The sequence below is a fragment of the Semicossyphus pulcher genome, unplaced genomic scaffold (genome assembly GCF_022749685.1).
Source record: "Semicossyphus pulcher isolate SPU_LCO1_2020_fin unplaced genomic scaffold, fSemPul1.0.p SCAF_19, whole genome shotgun sequence".
NCBI lineage: Eukaryota > Metazoa > Chordata > Actinopteri > Labriformes > Labridae > Semicossyphus > Semicossyphus pulcher.
In genome coordinates this window covers 2,898,251-2,916,073 of record NW_027211692.1, presented here as the reverse complement: position 1 = coordinate 2,916,073, position 17,823 = coordinate 2,898,251, and the positions used below count along the sequence as shown (strand labels likewise).

General features: G+C 39.5%; 1 protein-coding gene across 1 annotated transcript in view; it reads right to left on the bottom strand.

The window, feature by feature from the left end:
• The window catches only part of gdpd4a (glycerophosphodiester phosphodiesterase domain containing 4a), a 29,822-nt gene extending 12,454 nt beyond the window's left edge, over nucleotides 1–17,368 (bottom strand). The window contains exons 1-10 of the mRNA XM_069668969.1: nucleotides 17,308–17,368; nucleotides 5,756–5,825; nucleotides 4,836–4,941; nucleotides 4,249–4,352; nucleotides 3,920–4,013; nucleotides 3,220–3,279; nucleotides 3,014–3,112; nucleotides 2,802–2,895; nucleotides 922–1,067; nucleotides 605–687 (exon numbers count right to left, since the gene is read on the bottom strand). Of these exons, the coding sequence (XP_069525070.1) occupies nucleotides 605–687; nucleotides 922–1,067; nucleotides 2,802–2,895; nucleotides 3,014–3,112; nucleotides 3,220–3,279; nucleotides 3,920–4,013; nucleotides 4,249–4,352; nucleotides 4,836–4,941; nucleotides 5,756–5,825; nucleotides 17,308–17,368 (917 nt within the window). The remainder of the gene's footprint in view (nucleotides 1–604; nucleotides 688–921; nucleotides 1,068–2,801; nucleotides 2,896–3,013; nucleotides 3,113–3,219; nucleotides 3,280–3,919; nucleotides 4,014–4,248; nucleotides 4,353–4,835; nucleotides 4,942–5,755; nucleotides 5,826–17,307) is intronic.
• Nucleotides 17,369–17,823: the final 455 nt, after the last annotated feature.

Here is a 17,823-nt window from a genome sequence, read left to right as displayed (position 1 = left end):
GGCAGTTTATTTACACAGAAACTGCCAAGTAGCCACAATCATTCATGCAGACCACAGATACACAAGACAGACGCGCACACACACACACAAATCTACCAGACTCACTGGGGTCACCAGCATGGGACTAAGATAACCAGCTAACGCTGAGTCATGCAGTGCTATTAATCCCCCTGTTTTCAAGCTGCAAGATAGTGTGCTAACCCTGAAGCCATGGGCTAATGGGAGGGCTAAAAGCTAACTGGATTAGCATGGCAGTAATCACCTTAGCTCTAAGGGTAGCACACTAGCATCTGATCTGTACAATCGGCATCAAAGACACAGCACCAGTCCACTGCTGACTAGCTACTTGGCTGATCATTTTAGCAGAAAGGAAATGCTTGGCTCTGTTGTACTTATCTAGTTCCACAGCTGAAAGAAGAATGAATAAGCTACAATGGCCACCGTTGTGATAACAATGTTGTAACCTTAAGAAGATTAATGCAGGAAAAATGCATGACAGATGCATCAAGATAGAAAAAGCAAAAACACACTATGAAAAACACGACATTATATATACAACATATATATATCTACTTATAGACACACAGGTGCGAGCAGTTAATACCTGATGGTGACGTCAGTCTCCAGTCCTTCTCCTCCAGCTTCCAAGGCCTTCTCAAACGACATCACAGTATTCTCTGGAGCAAGCTGCACACACACACACACAATGAGACACAAATGTATCACAATCACCAGAAATAAGTTGTCAAACATTGTGAAACATCTGTCAGTAAAACACATACTTTTTTCTTCTTTTTTTCTTGCACCTTAATTCATATGGTGTACTTGTACCATTTTTCCAATTTCTTCAGCAACTGCTTTTTTTTCAGCAACAATTTTTCTTGAGATAAATCCAACTATCAGAGTTCAGTTTTGTCTCACCATTGGAGCTCCTCTGTGTCCGATGAGTTTTGGGGCGGGTCCCAGAGTTCCTGCCTCTTTAATGCAGGGTGAGTACATTCCCAGAGGGACCAGGTAAAGAGAGAAGAGCACGGACAGGAAGAGACCCAGCACCGCCACCTGACGCACTGAAAAACACAACAACACAATGTTACTGGTGTTTAGAGTCATTTCAATTTGTATTTATTTTTTTGTATCTCTATATACAAGGTCCTTATTTTCAATCCAGATCCTAACTCCTTCAGGTTAACTCAACCAAAGCTGTATATCACATCACGTTGATAATGACCTTAGCACCAACCCACCCACACACACAAACAAACACACACGCACAGACCAGTCTGCAATACCCTGTACCATGCACACACAAACAAATCCAAAAAGTAACAGGCCCACATTTAAGCCTCTTCATATGGTTAATGGTTACAGCAGTGTGCTGGGGAAGAAACTGAATCTTAATCAGGATTAAATACAGTAAATCTTTATAGGATCATGATGCTGATCTGGTGCTGAACAGCAGCCATATGGGCGACATGCAGAACAACAGCTGTCTGGTTAGGGAGCAAATCTGACTGGATGTTTATGGTAGCATCTTGAATGAATATACAATTAGGAGTATAAATTGTATTTATAATACTCTTTATCTTACTCACACCCTAAATCAGACAATTAGTAATATTAAGATTTTTCAGGAGGTGTTTAGTTCTCTTCTTTTTGGAAATAATCATGAATGAAACAGTTGATGCTGTTTAATCAACATAGTGTTTAGTTTCATTCATTACCTTGCCTTACTTTTAGTCACCAGAGTTTTTAAAGAAAGAGCAAAGTCCTGCTCAGTTTAAAATGTCAACAGGTGGTCCACATCAGGCTCCATACTGTTACTAATGGGTACGGAAAATGTTTTATTTTTAGAATAACCTTAGGTCTGTTTACAGCTTCTTCCAGCATCCCTCCCCTTTGACATCTTAACTCTCAATAGTGCTTGAATTCAATAAAGCTACAAGAGAAACCCACTAAAAACTGTTTCCAATCCAGACTCAGGAGGGTGTTCATCTCAATCTGGTAAAACAGGGGAGAGCTATATTACATCCTGTGCTTTGGTAAGTCTCTCGCTCCTATATCTCCTGCCAGGAGAGACCCCCGGCATGACTCAGCATCACTCTACCCGCTGAATCACCATGGCAACCAGGGACAGTACCCATGGAGACCAAAGAGAGACGGAGGGAGACATAGAGGTCAAAGCTATTCAGTGCAGAGGAAAAGGCAGCAAAGCAAGACAGACAAAGTGACCCAAAGACAAGGAAAAAGAAAGAGACGGCTGCAGAAGGGGCAGAGCTGTTAATTAAGGACGTCTGGGTGATCAAGAGACGCACAAAGAAAACAACAAGACTAAAGAAGACAGATAGCATCACAGAGACTACCAGACAGGTGCAAAATTGATTAGGAAAAATAGACATTGATTTTCCGTTAAGAGGAGGTGAAGAGAGTGAAAGACGGCAGGAAATTTCTACAGCTGTGTAATACATGCCAGACAAGTGCATCACTCTGCTGTGGGGTAGTCAATAACAGAATTGCTTTATTCCTGGTAGGTGGGGCAGCTGGGGACTACAGCAACGAAAGCTTTTAGAGAAGAACCGTCCCTATCTGTCATCAATCAGCCAATATGTCATTTCAACTAGGTCCTTAAACCTTTTGCTCCTTCCAGTTACTGCTGTGTTTCCATACAGTTTTATGTATTTACAGTTGCTGCCCAGGACAACCACCTAAATTGATTGACTGTAGGAATTTGCAGTTACAGCTGTTTAAGATAGATAGTCCAAACTCATTCAAAATGCTTAAAAAACACTCATCAGCTTGCTTACCTTTCCTGTTCATGCGGAAGAAGTGCAACGCTATTGGCCAGGAGAGAATCGCCATTAGTGAGACTGCAGCCACATGGAGGAAAGGTGCAGTCACCTTAAGATTAAAAGAGGATTTTTAACTTTATACGCAGTCTTGAATAAAATGTTTTGCAAATATTTAAAACATGTGTAATTCTCAGCTTTGGTTGGCAGGTGTTTCAGGATTAACTAACCTGCAGGGAGAGAAGCAGCGTCTTCCATTCTTTGCTCCAGAGGTCAGACAGGATGGCAGTGGCTGTGACGGAAAACGCCAGTGTCACCACGATGCCAGTCTGACAAACACACAAGAGGATGAGAAAAAAGAAAAGTTATGACACAAAAATACAAAGAACAGTCTGTCAGTGTATGTGTTTATTTATTCTATTTGTGTCTGTAGTACCTTGTGGCTCCAGTGAAGGTACAGCCTCTGGCCCTCAGTAAGCAGACACACTGCAAGCACCTGAACAACATGAAGAATTCATTAAAAAGCTGCTTCAGGTAATAATCTCCTACCAGGAGGTTTTTTGTTTTTTTCTCCAAGGTGAAATAAACTCTGTTGATGCAGATTTCTCCTCCACTTCATCTGTGTTCATTTTTCTGTATTATATAACAAGTCTTACAAAATGTTTGTCACCTCAACCAAGCAGAAACTTAAATGTCATTCAAAGTGCTCAGGGGACAGTGTGTTTGATTTGCACGTTTTAATGAAACTATGTGTTCCATTAAGCACAAGTTTTTCTTTGGGGATTTGAAAGAAAAAGATAAAACAAACTGTCAAGTTGGTCCCGAGCAGATTACAAAGTTCAACTGCTGATAATCTGTCTTTAAAACAGAAGCAGTCACATCTTGCCCAATAACATGACAGAAGCTATAAAGGGACTTTAAAGTGTTTTCCATCCACACAAAGGTTTTCTCAGCACATCCAGAGATTTGAACTGAACCTTGGATCTAAATGTGAAACTGCCTACATCCGTAACTGAGAGTGTAAAATTAAACCTTTGAGTATACTTTGTTAACTTTAGTTTTGTTTATTCTATATGAATTTTATCATTGACCAATAACCTAAACATGACATGTTGAAGTCATGTCAGTGTGCATACCAATAGCAGGGCGATGTATGTGAAGAGAGCAGCAGCAACAACCAGCAGAACCAGAGACCAGGGAAACCAGAATCCCAGAGTCCCAAAGTTGAACCTGAAGAAGCAAAAGAAAAACAGTGGACAGCTTTCACATACAATGAAACTTATATTGTGAATGAAGGTCAAATGATGAGTTGGTCCCTTCATACAGGCATTCATTGTTTGGATCATCAATTAACTCTTTCCTTTATCTAGTTTATTTATACAAAATAACTAATCCTAACAGCTTCATGATAAAAAAATATGTGCTTGCCAAAATGTACAGAAAGTTTGAGCTGTGTGTCACCCACCAGTCAAAGTCATTGTAGTCATTCTGAGCTTCACTCCAGAAATAGAGGAATAAAAAACTCAGGAAGAAGGTGAGGATCAGGAGGCCAAAACTGCCACACTCCACCTGTAACACACACACACAGAAAATATTTTGGTAAGACAAAAATATTTCTACCAAAAGAAAGTAGTGAGCCAATCTAGATAATTTACTTCTAAACCCCTCAAGTACATTGTGAACATAAAATGTTTATTCTAACTTAAGTTTAGTGAGCCTGAATTTTGTTTTGTTGCTTTTAAAGAAGGTGCAAAGGGTTAAAGGGAAGAAAAACTAAGATTTTGCTGATGTTACATAACCTGGCAGATATAGAGGAAGTCAATCATATCACTGGGTGCATATGAAAGCAGTAAATTTTGATACCAGCTGACTAAGTTTAAACCAAATGTGCTGATATTTTCAGAGAAAAGCAGTAACTGACTGTTGGAGTCAGCAGCCTGGACGGAGAAAAACTGGCTGGGGAATCAATACTCTCTGCAAGATCAGCAACTAACCAAACTCAATGCTTATACGTGGTGCTTTTTGTGTGTGTGTGTGTGTGTGTGTGTTTACCTTGCTGCAGCAGCACTCTCCTGGCTGTGCACGGGCTCTTTGGTATCGTCTCCATTGGCAGCCATAGAGGCCGGCCAGGCAGGAAACAAATGGCTGGTGTTCATACCTGATACAAGAAATTGGAAATGAACCAATTACTTAAAGTACAGCAGTCAGAGCTTTCAACAACATTATTGAAAACACAGAGAAAAAGACAATGAAACAGATTCATAACTTACAAACAATAAAAGAATATTATAAAGATTTTACAGATGAAGTTATCTTAAAAATAACATTTGTCTAGACTCTGAATCCCGTTTTGGAGGGTTTTCATTCCAAAATGAGATTTGATACTTGATTCAAATGTGATAAGAAGCTACCAAACCTCAACTCTACCTCTACCTCTACCCCTATTTGTAAAAACATAAGAAAATCGCCCTCTTAAGATGATACACTGAGGCTATCTCTGTATGGAAATAAGTAATGTGACTCATCCATCTGTGTAGACACAGACAGCAGGCTAATTTTACATCAGAACAAGCAGTTCTCCATGAAAAGAACACACAGTTTGGAGATTTGAAGAGTTACCAGGAAGTTGTTTGGAAAGACTACTGCGACTGTATATTTGTGTTGTTTTGTTTTCTCCAATGTAATTTTCTGTTGCTTTAAACTAATGGTAACCGCTTAAACTAATGAAATTATATTTGTCTAGTGTGTAAGGGTGAAGGCAGAAGATCTCAGAACCTCACCATTTCAACTATCTGAGAAGAGGCAGCGCGAGTATTAAGTATGAAATCTTTTTGTTCTATTTTGTGAAAGATGACAGATAGTCACAGCGAATACTATAGATTGGTGCCCAGTGTGAATAATACTGACTAACATGAATTATGATGCCTATTTATGTCAGCTGATCAGCAGTGAGGTTGTGTGTTGTTCTCTACCTTTGCAGCAGCTGCCGCCGCACCACCTTTAGCTTCCCCAGCTTCAGTCTGGTCACGGGCTTACACTCACCTGCAGCCCGTCATCACAGAGACAGAGAGAGTGTGTGAGATAAAGTGAGTGTGTGTGAGAGAGAGAGAGGAGGAGGATGAAGAAGGGACAGTAAAGAGAGGATGGAGGAAAAAAGGCAGGACGGTCGGCCACCACACTTCCTTCACCTGGAGGAGAAGAAGAAAGTTTGAATCAATTTTAAAATGTATTTATAGAAAAACTAGACTCAGCAGGACTGTGTGTGTGTGTGTGTGTGTGTGTGTGTGTGTGTGTGTGTGTGTGTGTGTGTGTGTGTGCAGGCATGCATGTGTGCGTGCGTGTGTCCTAGATCATGCAGACACTCTTACAGTATTACACACTGACCTATATGTGACATAGCTGTGTATGGACAAGTTGAGTGGTTCTACATAACGTGTCTGCTCATATGTCATATCACAGCTACCTGTCCTAAAATTATACTTATGTATAGCTCCATATCCACAGCTGCTTGACATTGCATCTTGCTTCATATAACTATACTTAGACGAGTCAATATGGCAACTAAAAAGACCTACAAGAAAGTCAGCCACCACAATAATGTGACATCATACAGATCAAATGATTAATCAACCTATTAAAAATAATTGACTGATTGAATAATGATAAAAGTTATCATTAGTTGCAGCTTTACTTCACACATACTCATCATCGCCTGGTTTATGCTATCATGCTCTTTGCTCTTGCTTATCAAAAGTGTAGCCAAAATGATTACGATTGTTTTCTTCGAGCGGTCCCTTTAACACCTCGACAATAACACAGCCAGGTTTAATAAGAATGCTTATGCAACTGTTCTAAATCCACCGCTCCACTAAACTAAATACCACAGCCACACAGCCATCCACAGTCAATCAGCAGAGCAAGCCACTCAGCCAGAGACATTGCTGTAACAGCCAACCTTGGCTTACACGTCCTGTGAAGGGCCAACAATAATCTCATCAGTGAAATTTAATGAATTAAAGCATTATGTAACTATTAGGTCTCCATGTCACTTGTTCTATCTGATAAATATAAAAAAACAAAAAAAGGTTTTAAATTTACACTAATACTAAACAGAGGTCACTTTTGTTTTTTTTGCTTAATAAGTGATTAAAATGCCAGTTGAATTTTGTTGATAGCCTTGTTGATTGTTTTAGCCCTAAACTTAGATTGACCCAGTAAATGGCCATGATTCCTTTTCTCTATAGCTCTAATAGTGATCCTGGTGTGTTCCAGACCCAGATAGGTGGCCTAAATCTGCTTAATGTAGGTCCAGCAACAACTTACAACAGAGTGTCCAAGTAAAGAACAAAGAGGTCAGTCTATAGCAGCTAAACACACACCCTAAATTATAAATACTGTAGTGTCCAGAGTGTGAACTGGTTTGGTCATAAAAATACAGGATTTAGGATTTCCATACAGAGAAGATTAGTGGTGATGGTGGAAGTGTTTTGCAACATTACTTTTAGTGAACTAATAGTGAGTAGCCTGCACATGCATTATGTGTGTGCTTGTGTGTGTGGGTGTATGTGCCACAGGATTTAGTTGTATGGATGAACCTAGTGTTTGAGGCTGACAGATAGTAAGCACACTGTTGTGTTGACTCCAAACACAGACGGTGTTGCTCAAGTACATCAGGATTGAATAATAGGTCCTGGTTTCTTTAGCTGCACCTTGTTCCTCATCAATGAAGACCTCTAGTGTAAAACATTCAACAAACGCATTAAGTGTATTGACTGTATTGACATTTTGCCAATTAACAGCATGAAATCATCACTGCCACAGACGGTATCACCACAGCACAAATATACTCTTCTTTAAACATTACAACATATAGATTTGATTTCACTTAATGTGAAAAGCTAATTTGCGAGCTAGTTTAATCAAAATATCTTCTGTAATTAATTACAGTGGGCCTACTTTCTTGTATATAAAAATCTAATTTTTTAAAAGTTTCAATTACATTGTAGTGTATGCAATCTAATACATATCAACTGTGTTATAATTCTGATCATATTTGTTTGTACCATTGATTTTTGTTCTGTTCTTTTATGACTGAAATCAGCCCCAGACATCACATGGCTGCCATGGCAACTGTGACATCAGATCTGTTATTATTACTGCTGTGAAAAGGATGACGAGAGGTGGGGTAAACAAGAAAGAGCCAGATGGAGTAATAAAAAAGGGAGAGTGAAGAGAAGACTTCTGTGAAATGTGAGAGAGAAATTACCATCGGGAGTCATAAAAGCTTAGTTATGCACAAGACAAAAAACACATATATTCTTCCTGCAATGGTGAGACACAGAATAAGCTCTTCACAACATGTCACACACACACACAGACACACACACACACACACACACACACACACACACACACACACACACACACACACACACACACACACACACACACACACTGAATGATATATCTAATACAGCTGTACAGAGTAATATAAGAGGCACATTAAACGGAAAAGCAGAAAAGTACAAAAGAAAAAAAGGGACAAAGAAATGATATGTGATTGAGCGGGATCAGCACCTACATAATGAAATTCATGTAAAAAGCAAGACAGCTGAAGTCTGGAAATGCTGAAAGCAAAGCCTGCAGACAAGTCAAATCTTTGAGTGTGAAAGGAGCTCATTAAACTGGGAGGAATGACAAGAGGAAAAAGAAAGCAGGTGGGACATATCGTATTAGAAAAGGAAGGGTTATGTAATAAAGTTAAGTTTGAGGTAGAGGTCTTCACGGGTCTACCGGAACAGGGACCCGGACAGGTTCGGGTCCACGTATTACGTGGTCAAACGGGTCCGGGTCGGGCTTTGTTCTACAATCCTCGGTTCCGGGTCTGTTCAACATTATGTGTAATACCCAAATGGATCCGGGAAGACCCGGCCGTGATTAGAAAGTGTTCATGATTAAGGTGCTGTGTGTGTCTGTGTGTGTATTTTAACTTGCAAAAATGTGTCATTCGCATGAGAACGTGCGGGAATTAAAGACATAAGAAAGAGCAACAACGAGTTGAGTGACATGTCACGTGACTGCAGGTTCATTAACCAAATGTTCATACATATATTGTCATTCATGATTATCAGAAACCACATTTAAATCAAGGCCAAGGCAATGAGGCAAAATCTTCTATCACGGTGTGTGTTATTTCAAGTGTTACAGGTTTTTAAGGTTAAGAGGTGGGATGCCTTCTCCTGTTCTGTATTGACATTTTCACTCTCCACTTCCATGTCTGCCCAAATCACGTTACCTTGCATGGCAGCTGGATTTGCAAGATAACAGGTCACGCAAGACTTCAGCTCTTATTTGCTCCAAAGCCTTCCAGATTAGCTCTTTCAGTGGAGACGGTTTTACCACTTTTCTGCTGGTGAACACAATGATAGTGTTGCACAGAACGTCATATTGCACAACCCTACATCAAGACCTAACGTTTGAAAAGCTGGAACCAGTCATTAAAACTAACTGCAACCATTTTTCAAATATCAAAATACAAGCAAATCACTTTTTTTTTTTAGAAATCCTTGTTATTGTTTCACATCTAGGCTTATTATTTTATAAAATAAGGTGGTACCACTTCAGGATTGTAAATGAATATCATTCTTCTCTATTATCTAATGAGACAGTGCTTTGTACATATGGACAGACTCTAATTTACTTAGCTACTTTCATTGAAGTCTACCAACAAATGTTCTACCTGCTCCTTCTGACCATTTGACGAGTAGAAAATGTGTGCTGGGACTTTGAAGGTGAATGATTTGTTTACTGTTTGTTACTGAGCCAAAATCAGTTCAGTCGTCTAAGGTCAGCAGAGCCACTTACAGTTTCCCTGCATGTTCTGATGATAACAATGTTTTGACAGGTTCAGAGTAGGAACTCCATGTTTGTTTTGAATTTTTCACCAATAAGCGATTGACAACTGGCCAAAAGGATATTTTGAAATATGGAGTAGTCATTGTATCAGCTCTGCCAGTGATTTAAGCCAAGTTCTTTGTCTCCATTGTGTGTGGTGATTATCCTGTTAGCTACTCTAAATGTCTCCCTTTTGCAGTCAGTTCCAATAAAACAGACCCAACATGTTTTTTAGCAACAAACTCAAGTGTCTCTCAATCTACCGCCAGTCAGACCAACCTTGACTCTGAACCCAATGTGGGTCAGATGTACTGCAAGTGTTCACAGCAGGAGAGTAGTGACACACTTTAATGACTCTTTGAGCTCCTGAGGTCGAAGGAGAGAACATTTCTTTAATTTAGGCCAAGAAAGTTTCGAAACCCCGGCTGTTCATGAAAGTGAGGACACCGACAAATATGGCACAGAGAGCGAGGAAGGAAGGAAAGGAGAAATAGAGCAGAAGGCTACAAGAAAGAGGTGGACAGGTTGCTTAAGATTAAAATGTGTGTTGATACTATAGAAGCTCCATCCTCCTGGTTGTTTATTGTCAACATTGGCAGCCACTCCTTCATTCTCTTTCTGTCCATCTGTTTCCCCACGATTTCAATTGTCTCTCAACTAATTGTCTTAACCCGAGTTTTCTTTCATCCCTTCTCCTCCCTGCCCTGTCCATCTGTCGCACTCCCTCTCTCTCTGAATAGCCTTTGGACATTGGCCAGTCCTTCAGCAGTTTGACATCAAACTACATGAGTGGACAACACTTTATCCAGCCAGCCCTTTACACAGAGACACAAAGTAAGCTGAGGTCACTTTTCTTTTTATATACTGTATGTTTTCACAGGACACACTAATCATTAATCTAGATACACATACACACAAATTCCTGTTTTTTAATGGCACTGTTAAGGCTACATATTAAGAGAAGACTTCTCTTGTAAGTACTTCTAGCAGTACTTTCTGTTCCTTGTTTAATAGATGTGTTGAAATGTCAGCAGCTCTTGCAGCTGTGTTTCACTGCTCCAGTGGGTGTATGTTCTGGGTGACATAACAGATGATTCAACTCTTCTAAAAAGTACAAAAATCAATTCAGACAGGATACACAGCAGCCTACATTGATGGATTATCCAACCACATTACACAGTTTTGATATTTAATTTTCATTCTGTGATTAAATAAAAATGAAGAATGGTTTATGTAAGACATTCCTGCACTAAAGAAACCAAACTTTCTCAACTTGGAGAACTTGGTCTGGTGAATGGCATTTCTGAACATTTTTATTCAGAGTGATTGGGGCTATAACCCACTATGCACTTTTAAGGTCACACAGGTATATATCTGAGATAGTTGTAATAGTGCAGAATGTAGGTTGAAGTTAAACATAATGTAGGACACAAGGCTGTCTAACATTATCAATCCAGCTGTGCAGTCTAAACAGCCAACCTTAGGAGAAAGAGAGTTGGAAAATTGATCTTAGACAGACAGGCTGCCACCTTCTGTTCTGAGGTGTGTGTTATGTCATACCACATAGAAACCCCAAGGAAGCAAAATGACGTCACAGCCACGATGTTCATGTCTGCAGAAAGACAGCGTTTCATGGTATACAGGCGGAAGATCTGTATTAATGGTCTGGGAAAATAACCATTAACCAAACTGGTGCAGTAATAACTGTTTACGTTTCATAACAATTTAATTAATATTTATCTGCAGAGTTGTATTATCTTACAGGAACAAGAAGCACAAGCAGACCTGCCAACTGGCAAACACTGCTCGGGAAATACTTAGACAGGCTAACTGAAGGAAATGAGTTGGCTGATTTGACCTCAAATCAACTCAGTGCTCTGAAAAACAATGAAAAAAACCTTCAAAGTGATTGTTCACTCACTGTATGTTAATATGTTGCTTTGCTGTTATTCAGCAACTCTTTTCTTTTCTCTCTGATGGTTGATGTTATATTTCATAAAAGTGTAATAATCTTTTTTTTTTTTTTTTTTTAAACGTAGTTGGGGCAGTCTGTATTCCAGACCAGAGAACCTGCCTCTGGTATTATATCTGTAGGAAAGCCTGCATTCACTAACTAAAACAAACAATGAAAATTACATTTAAACTGAGGTAAAACACAAGCAAACACACATACTACAGGAAACATAATACAGAACCCTGGGTCCTTTAAACTGTGTGCTAACAGCTGTAACCATTGAACCACTGCAGCACCAGAGGAGCGACATGACGCAGTTAAGAGTCAGTGTTTGACACAGAGTCAGACAAGCAGCACTACTGATCCCAGTGTGGGATGTCCTCTGGTACATCACAACAAGCAAACAGACAGAAAGACAGGCAGGAGCCCTGCCATATGTTGCTCTTCCCAAAGAACTCTCTGTGTATCTCTAAGCAGTACACACATGATTCCAATTACATAAACGTAATAACCTAATCATATAAACTCAGACTCACACACCTAATAATCCTTTTGCAAAGTATATCCCAAACATCAAACTAAGAAAAATCATTGTTGACATGGTGATAAGGTTGTCATCATGATGCCTTGACTTTGTCTGCTGAGGTCAAATACATAAAATACAGGGTCAATTATATTGTACAAAGTTTAAACAAATTACTCCACACATTTAGCTAACTAAAGAGCCCTAATGAGGTGTTTGTGTCTTTAAATTTGACTCAAACTTTAAAAAAGGTAAAAACATCTGTAGCCAGATGTGACCAACGGAAGCTTGTCTGTTTTACAAATGGTAGTGTCCCTGCAGAAAGCACACTACAAACTGGTTAGCCTGTGACAAATGGTGCCAATAGGGAAACATATGTAACTTAGCTAATAAACTGTTTGACTGCAGATATTAAGCAAAGAGCCATTCACCTTTTAAAATGCTTTAGTTAGAGCTCTTTATGTCACTCTGCAATGAATACATTTCTGTGTTATTTTTTTTAGATGTTGAAAGATGACCTGAGTGCCAGCTTGTATTTAAACATCAGAAGCTGCTTTCTGGCTTCAGAAAATCAACTCAGCATATCAAAAACTGCAATGCAGCAACAGCTGATAGTGATCTCATCAAAAAATTCAAAACAGAAAATTCAACCTGCCTCCAGGGCTCCATGGGTAATATTATTATATTATCACCCTGCCGTAGACAGGGGCGTCAGACTGGGAGGCAATAGAGGATTGTACAGGGTCCTCATCGGAGACAGGCCCACAGAGAATGATGCTAGGAGGGGCCCATTACGAATGCATACAGAATTTTCCTACACCCCTGGCCACTGACTGCCATCAAAACATCACAGGAGCTGCAGTTGAGCTATCTTACATCTTCATGTCTGCATGATGTGGGGAGCTGAGGCAGCTGGGTAGAGAACAGGTTGGCAGTCTGTCATGTTTTACTTGCCTACTCGGCTCCATTACATCCGACAGGAGCACCGACTGCCTCGTGTCCCTGCCGAGAATTTAATTATACCCTGACAGGCCTGAGTACAACTGGAAATATGGCACCTGTTCACATGAACTGTTCCCATTTCAGCATCCAGGTAGCTGAGAGGCAAATTCAGGGCCAGAAAATCACAATACTCATGTGTTGTTCGTATCCATGATCAGGGTTTTTCCTGCGTATTATGCTTATGCTAGGCAGCCGCCTCTGTCAAATTTCGTGCCATCCCCGGCTCTTGTCAAAGCCTAATGGCTGTTTTTATGAAGAATGCAGTTTTCCAACCAGGACAGCACTTAAAAAAATTGTAATTTCTAACTGCAATTACGCCAGCACTCTATAATAATCAGTTCAGTGCAGCAGCACCACCACAACTGCCAAAGACGAAAAAAAGTGAAAGAATAAGGAATCAAATTTTTTCCACGGAGAACGTGTTTTTTAGCTACAAGTAAGGCCTTTGATATTTTGTGTTTCTTTAAACATGTGAATGTTGTTTCTTTTGCATCTAAGCACATCCAGACACTTATTAAGTTTTCTTTAACGTAACATTCGACCAGTGTAACGTTTTCGGCTTCACCGATATGGCTTGAAATATCAGAATAAGCAATTACTTTTCAGAGCGAGCTCGTGTGGAGGAGAATTAAGAGGCAAGTGAAACATTGCAGACGTCAAGGTGAAGGTATCTAGTTTCCAAGTCATTGGAAGTGTATGCAAAAAAGATGTTTACACAATTTTAACAACACTTTTTTATGAATCCTCCCAGGTCGTCTCACTGAAAGTTTTAATATTGAGAACTCTATCACTATTTATGTCTTCATCAGAACAATTCAAAGTTCCTTATGCATGATTTGTGGTTGTTTTTTTAGGTTAAGAAATCCCTTAATGGACGGATTAAAGGCAAGGCATTTGGATGTGTGTTGCAGTTTGTAGATAATTCAACATGACAGTTCCTAGTGCAGATTCACTTAAATATAAAGAAATAATATGCAAAAAAAATTAGGCTACTGTATATCTAACTAATCTCCATAGTAACACTGCATTTCAATGCCAAAAAAGGAATGGTCAGTGGCCACTTCATTAGGTGCAATCTAATGTTGTGAAAACAGCTGTTCTAACTTAAAATCTACTGTTATCATGCCCATAATCTTCAGTTTTTTCTTTTTGACATTATCATAGAAGTGTTAATGAAATTGTATGTTTAAGCATTGAAGTCACAGAGATTGAATTCAACATTTTTTACAAGACAATTTACAGCAGAGCTGTTGTTTTGACTTTCAATACATTGTGCAGATTTACCTCGCAGAGTGCAAGACACAACTTTGAACGGAAAATACGTAAGACTCCATTTTTTCCAAGCAAGCTCATAAAACAGGACCACAATCTGCAGTTAGGATGCACAAAGCCATAACACACCAGACACAGACACAATGCTATGAAAATACCAACTTCAATGCATGAAAAATGTAAAAAAAAAAAAACTACCTGGAAGGTTCTGTTTCAACAGAATATCAGTGTTAACTAGGACAAATCCAAAACAACAAACCAGTGCACATTTCTCAATACCAGTGTAAGACAAGAGTCTCCAGCCCAGTAATATGCCACGCAATAGGTAGATATTTGTTGTAACAAAAAAACTCAACCTCAGGTTTCTATGTGAAATGTGGTGGACAGAGAGTTTTGTGTGTTTAATTTAATTGGCCCATGCATGTGTAACTGACAATGATAATGCTGTTATGTGTGGTGATATGTTTTTGTGATTGTACGCAAATAATATTACAACAAAACCAATATCTAATGTGTTTAACTCTCACTGCAGTCATCTCAGTACACAAAAGTTAAATCCACCAAAGGAGATTAACTTGGCAGCAGACTGATGGAAAACCTCAAGAGCAGGACATGGTTCCTTAGCTACCTGGCACTTTAACAAGTTCAATTTGGTCTGTAAACTAGTTTTTCTTTCTCGACAGTGACAAAAGCAGCCTGTAACAGCAGGGGTGTGGGTTTGAATCCCCAGAGAGTTTCTGGAGTGTCCTTTAAAGCAGACACTTAATCCCTGCTGCTCCTGTGGAGCTGCAATACAGTTGCTTCAGGATGTGATTATGCACAAGATTAGATTAAACTTTAATGATGCCATTGAGGAAATAGAATATTAAAGTATTAGATGTATGAAAGTGAAGCAGGTCATTGCTAAGAATTATGTTAATTGACGGATGCACTTGCAAATTCTGGCATCTTATTCAGACTACAGTGGATAAATACACAAGACCTCATCTGCATATTCACTTGCCTGTTAAGTGACACAATCTGCTGTAGAAGTGAATAAAACAATGAATAACTGTGGTCCCAACATGCAGCTCTTCTTCCCGGCGATACCCTGCAGCAGACCCTGGAGCTGAATGTGCTGAATGTGATTGGTCCCAGACTGCCCGGGTAACACCAGTGGTGATGAAAAAAGCAATCACAGAGCTGAATACTAAATACACAGTGCTGGAGGCTGCCCATACAGTACAAGTGTGTTTCTGTGTGTGCGTGCATGCGTGCGTGCGTGCGTGCGTGCGTGTGTGTGCGTGTGTGTGTGTGTGTGTGTGTGTTCTTCTGTTTTTCACTTAAAAATATGATGTAGATGATGCAGGAAAACACACAACACTGAAGGAGATTTTGCCACCCAGTGTGCAGACAGCATGGAGGCAAAAGAGATAGATAGAAAGCAAGATAGAGAGAGGGATAGAGAGCAGGGGAGACAGTACGCATAAAACAATACAGCTTCTGTATCCGAACCAATTAGCTCTTTGCTGTTCACTCACTGCCCACACAAATCACCCCACCAAACACTACTTGCCATGTGCTACTTTTAAAGTTTCACAATACAGTTAGGGATAATGTTTGATTTTTGCCGATATCCAAAAGACATATTTTTTCCATCTATTATTTTCTAACTCATCTTTATGCCCCAGAGCAGATGCAGATATAAAAAAATTGTTCCATCTCATACCTAACCCAATTTTCCCCTTAAAATAACCACATAATTGTAGTTGCCAAACTGCCAACACACATTGTAAACATCAACTGTCTGAGTTTTCTTACATCTAGAAGACTTAAGCAATAACAGGAAAAGGTTAAGTAACTTGCCCACTGACTTCATCACAGATCCATGGTGGATGCTGATTTGCATTTACATTTCAACATAGACCCAAAAAGCATTCACTTTTGTCTCTGAAAAACAACTGAAAAACAGAACTGTTGTTTTCACAGTGCAGTCAGAATTCCTCACTAATGAACAGCTTGTCCTCTTCTGGCATCCGTTTTTCACTGTCTGAACACAAACCAGACAGCAGAGAGCCCAAACACGTGTTATGAAGAAGCATGAATCAGCAATGATGTTAATGAGTCGTGGCAGATTAATGATAAGCCAACCAACATATTGATTTATTCATTAAACTGCTCGTTATATGTGGTAATTATCACAGTCTCGGTGCAAAGGAAATAACCCATATCAGAGGATGTTTTAATTGCCTATTACTGCTAGACTTAAATCTCTGTCAGCCTCTGGGGATTCTGTCACAGTAATAACACCAATTTAATTAACATGTACAGAAAATTGAAATGAGACTTAGAAATCACCTTATATAAAACAATGAACATGGGTCTCTGACAACTTTTAATCTTAACTGTATGAGTCACTATCTGTCAATAGAGAGTGCGGTAGAAGAATAGTTTACTTCTGTTTCTCACTAACTGTCTTCTAGGAAAAACAACAATCCCAATAAAAACACAGACATGTCAGTAGCTGAAAGGACGGCGGTTGATATGATTTTCAAAACATGCTGGCAAGTATGAGATGTCTCAAGGCAAGTCAATCAATTCAAACTGCTGTGCTGCACACGTGATTGACATAAGTCCAACTGAGGCTAATCTTTCTCTGCTCCTGTGTATTTGATGACATTATGGCAATGTTTCCCAAATCAATAAACAAGCTGACCATCCTTGTTTGTTTGGTTCTGGGAGAACAAGACAGCACCAACACTTATACAGGCAGTTTATCATTAATAGCCACAAGAAAGGCTACATGGATTTATTGTCATTGGCATAGTATCCTAAGTGTCTGCTGTACTTACTACCTTCATAGTTTTCACTTCTGCTATATCCATTTAAAATTAATTTACCATAACAAGGAGCCACGTAGAGGCTGATGATTCGATTGATCAGCCTCTCCAAGGTGCCCATGAGCCAATTGTGTCATTGTACACAGAAGCATCATCCCACAGTGGCAACGCAGACTTGACTTGCAAATTTTTCATTCAGGTTCAGCTCTTGAAGTGACCTCAAATAAAAGATGCAAAAGTTAATTATCTCAGGACTTTTTCAGCTATTTAAAAGCTCTGTCTATATTTGGTTAACTGATTGTGTATTTAAAGAAGGACCCTTCAGCATCCTTGGACACCCCTGCTGTGCTGACAGCAACACTGACGTCATACTTAAACACTGGACGGCTCAGCAGAGATGGACACTAGTGTCTCTGACCAATAGTGAAGAGCTTTAGTGTCAGTCAGGCAGCAGAGCTTTAGAGGAGCTGTAGCATTATGACAACAGACCTGGATACCAGACCCAAAGATGGCACCCATTCAATCCAATAAGATAATATAATAAAATAATTTTACTGCCTGGGTTAAGCTGGGTAT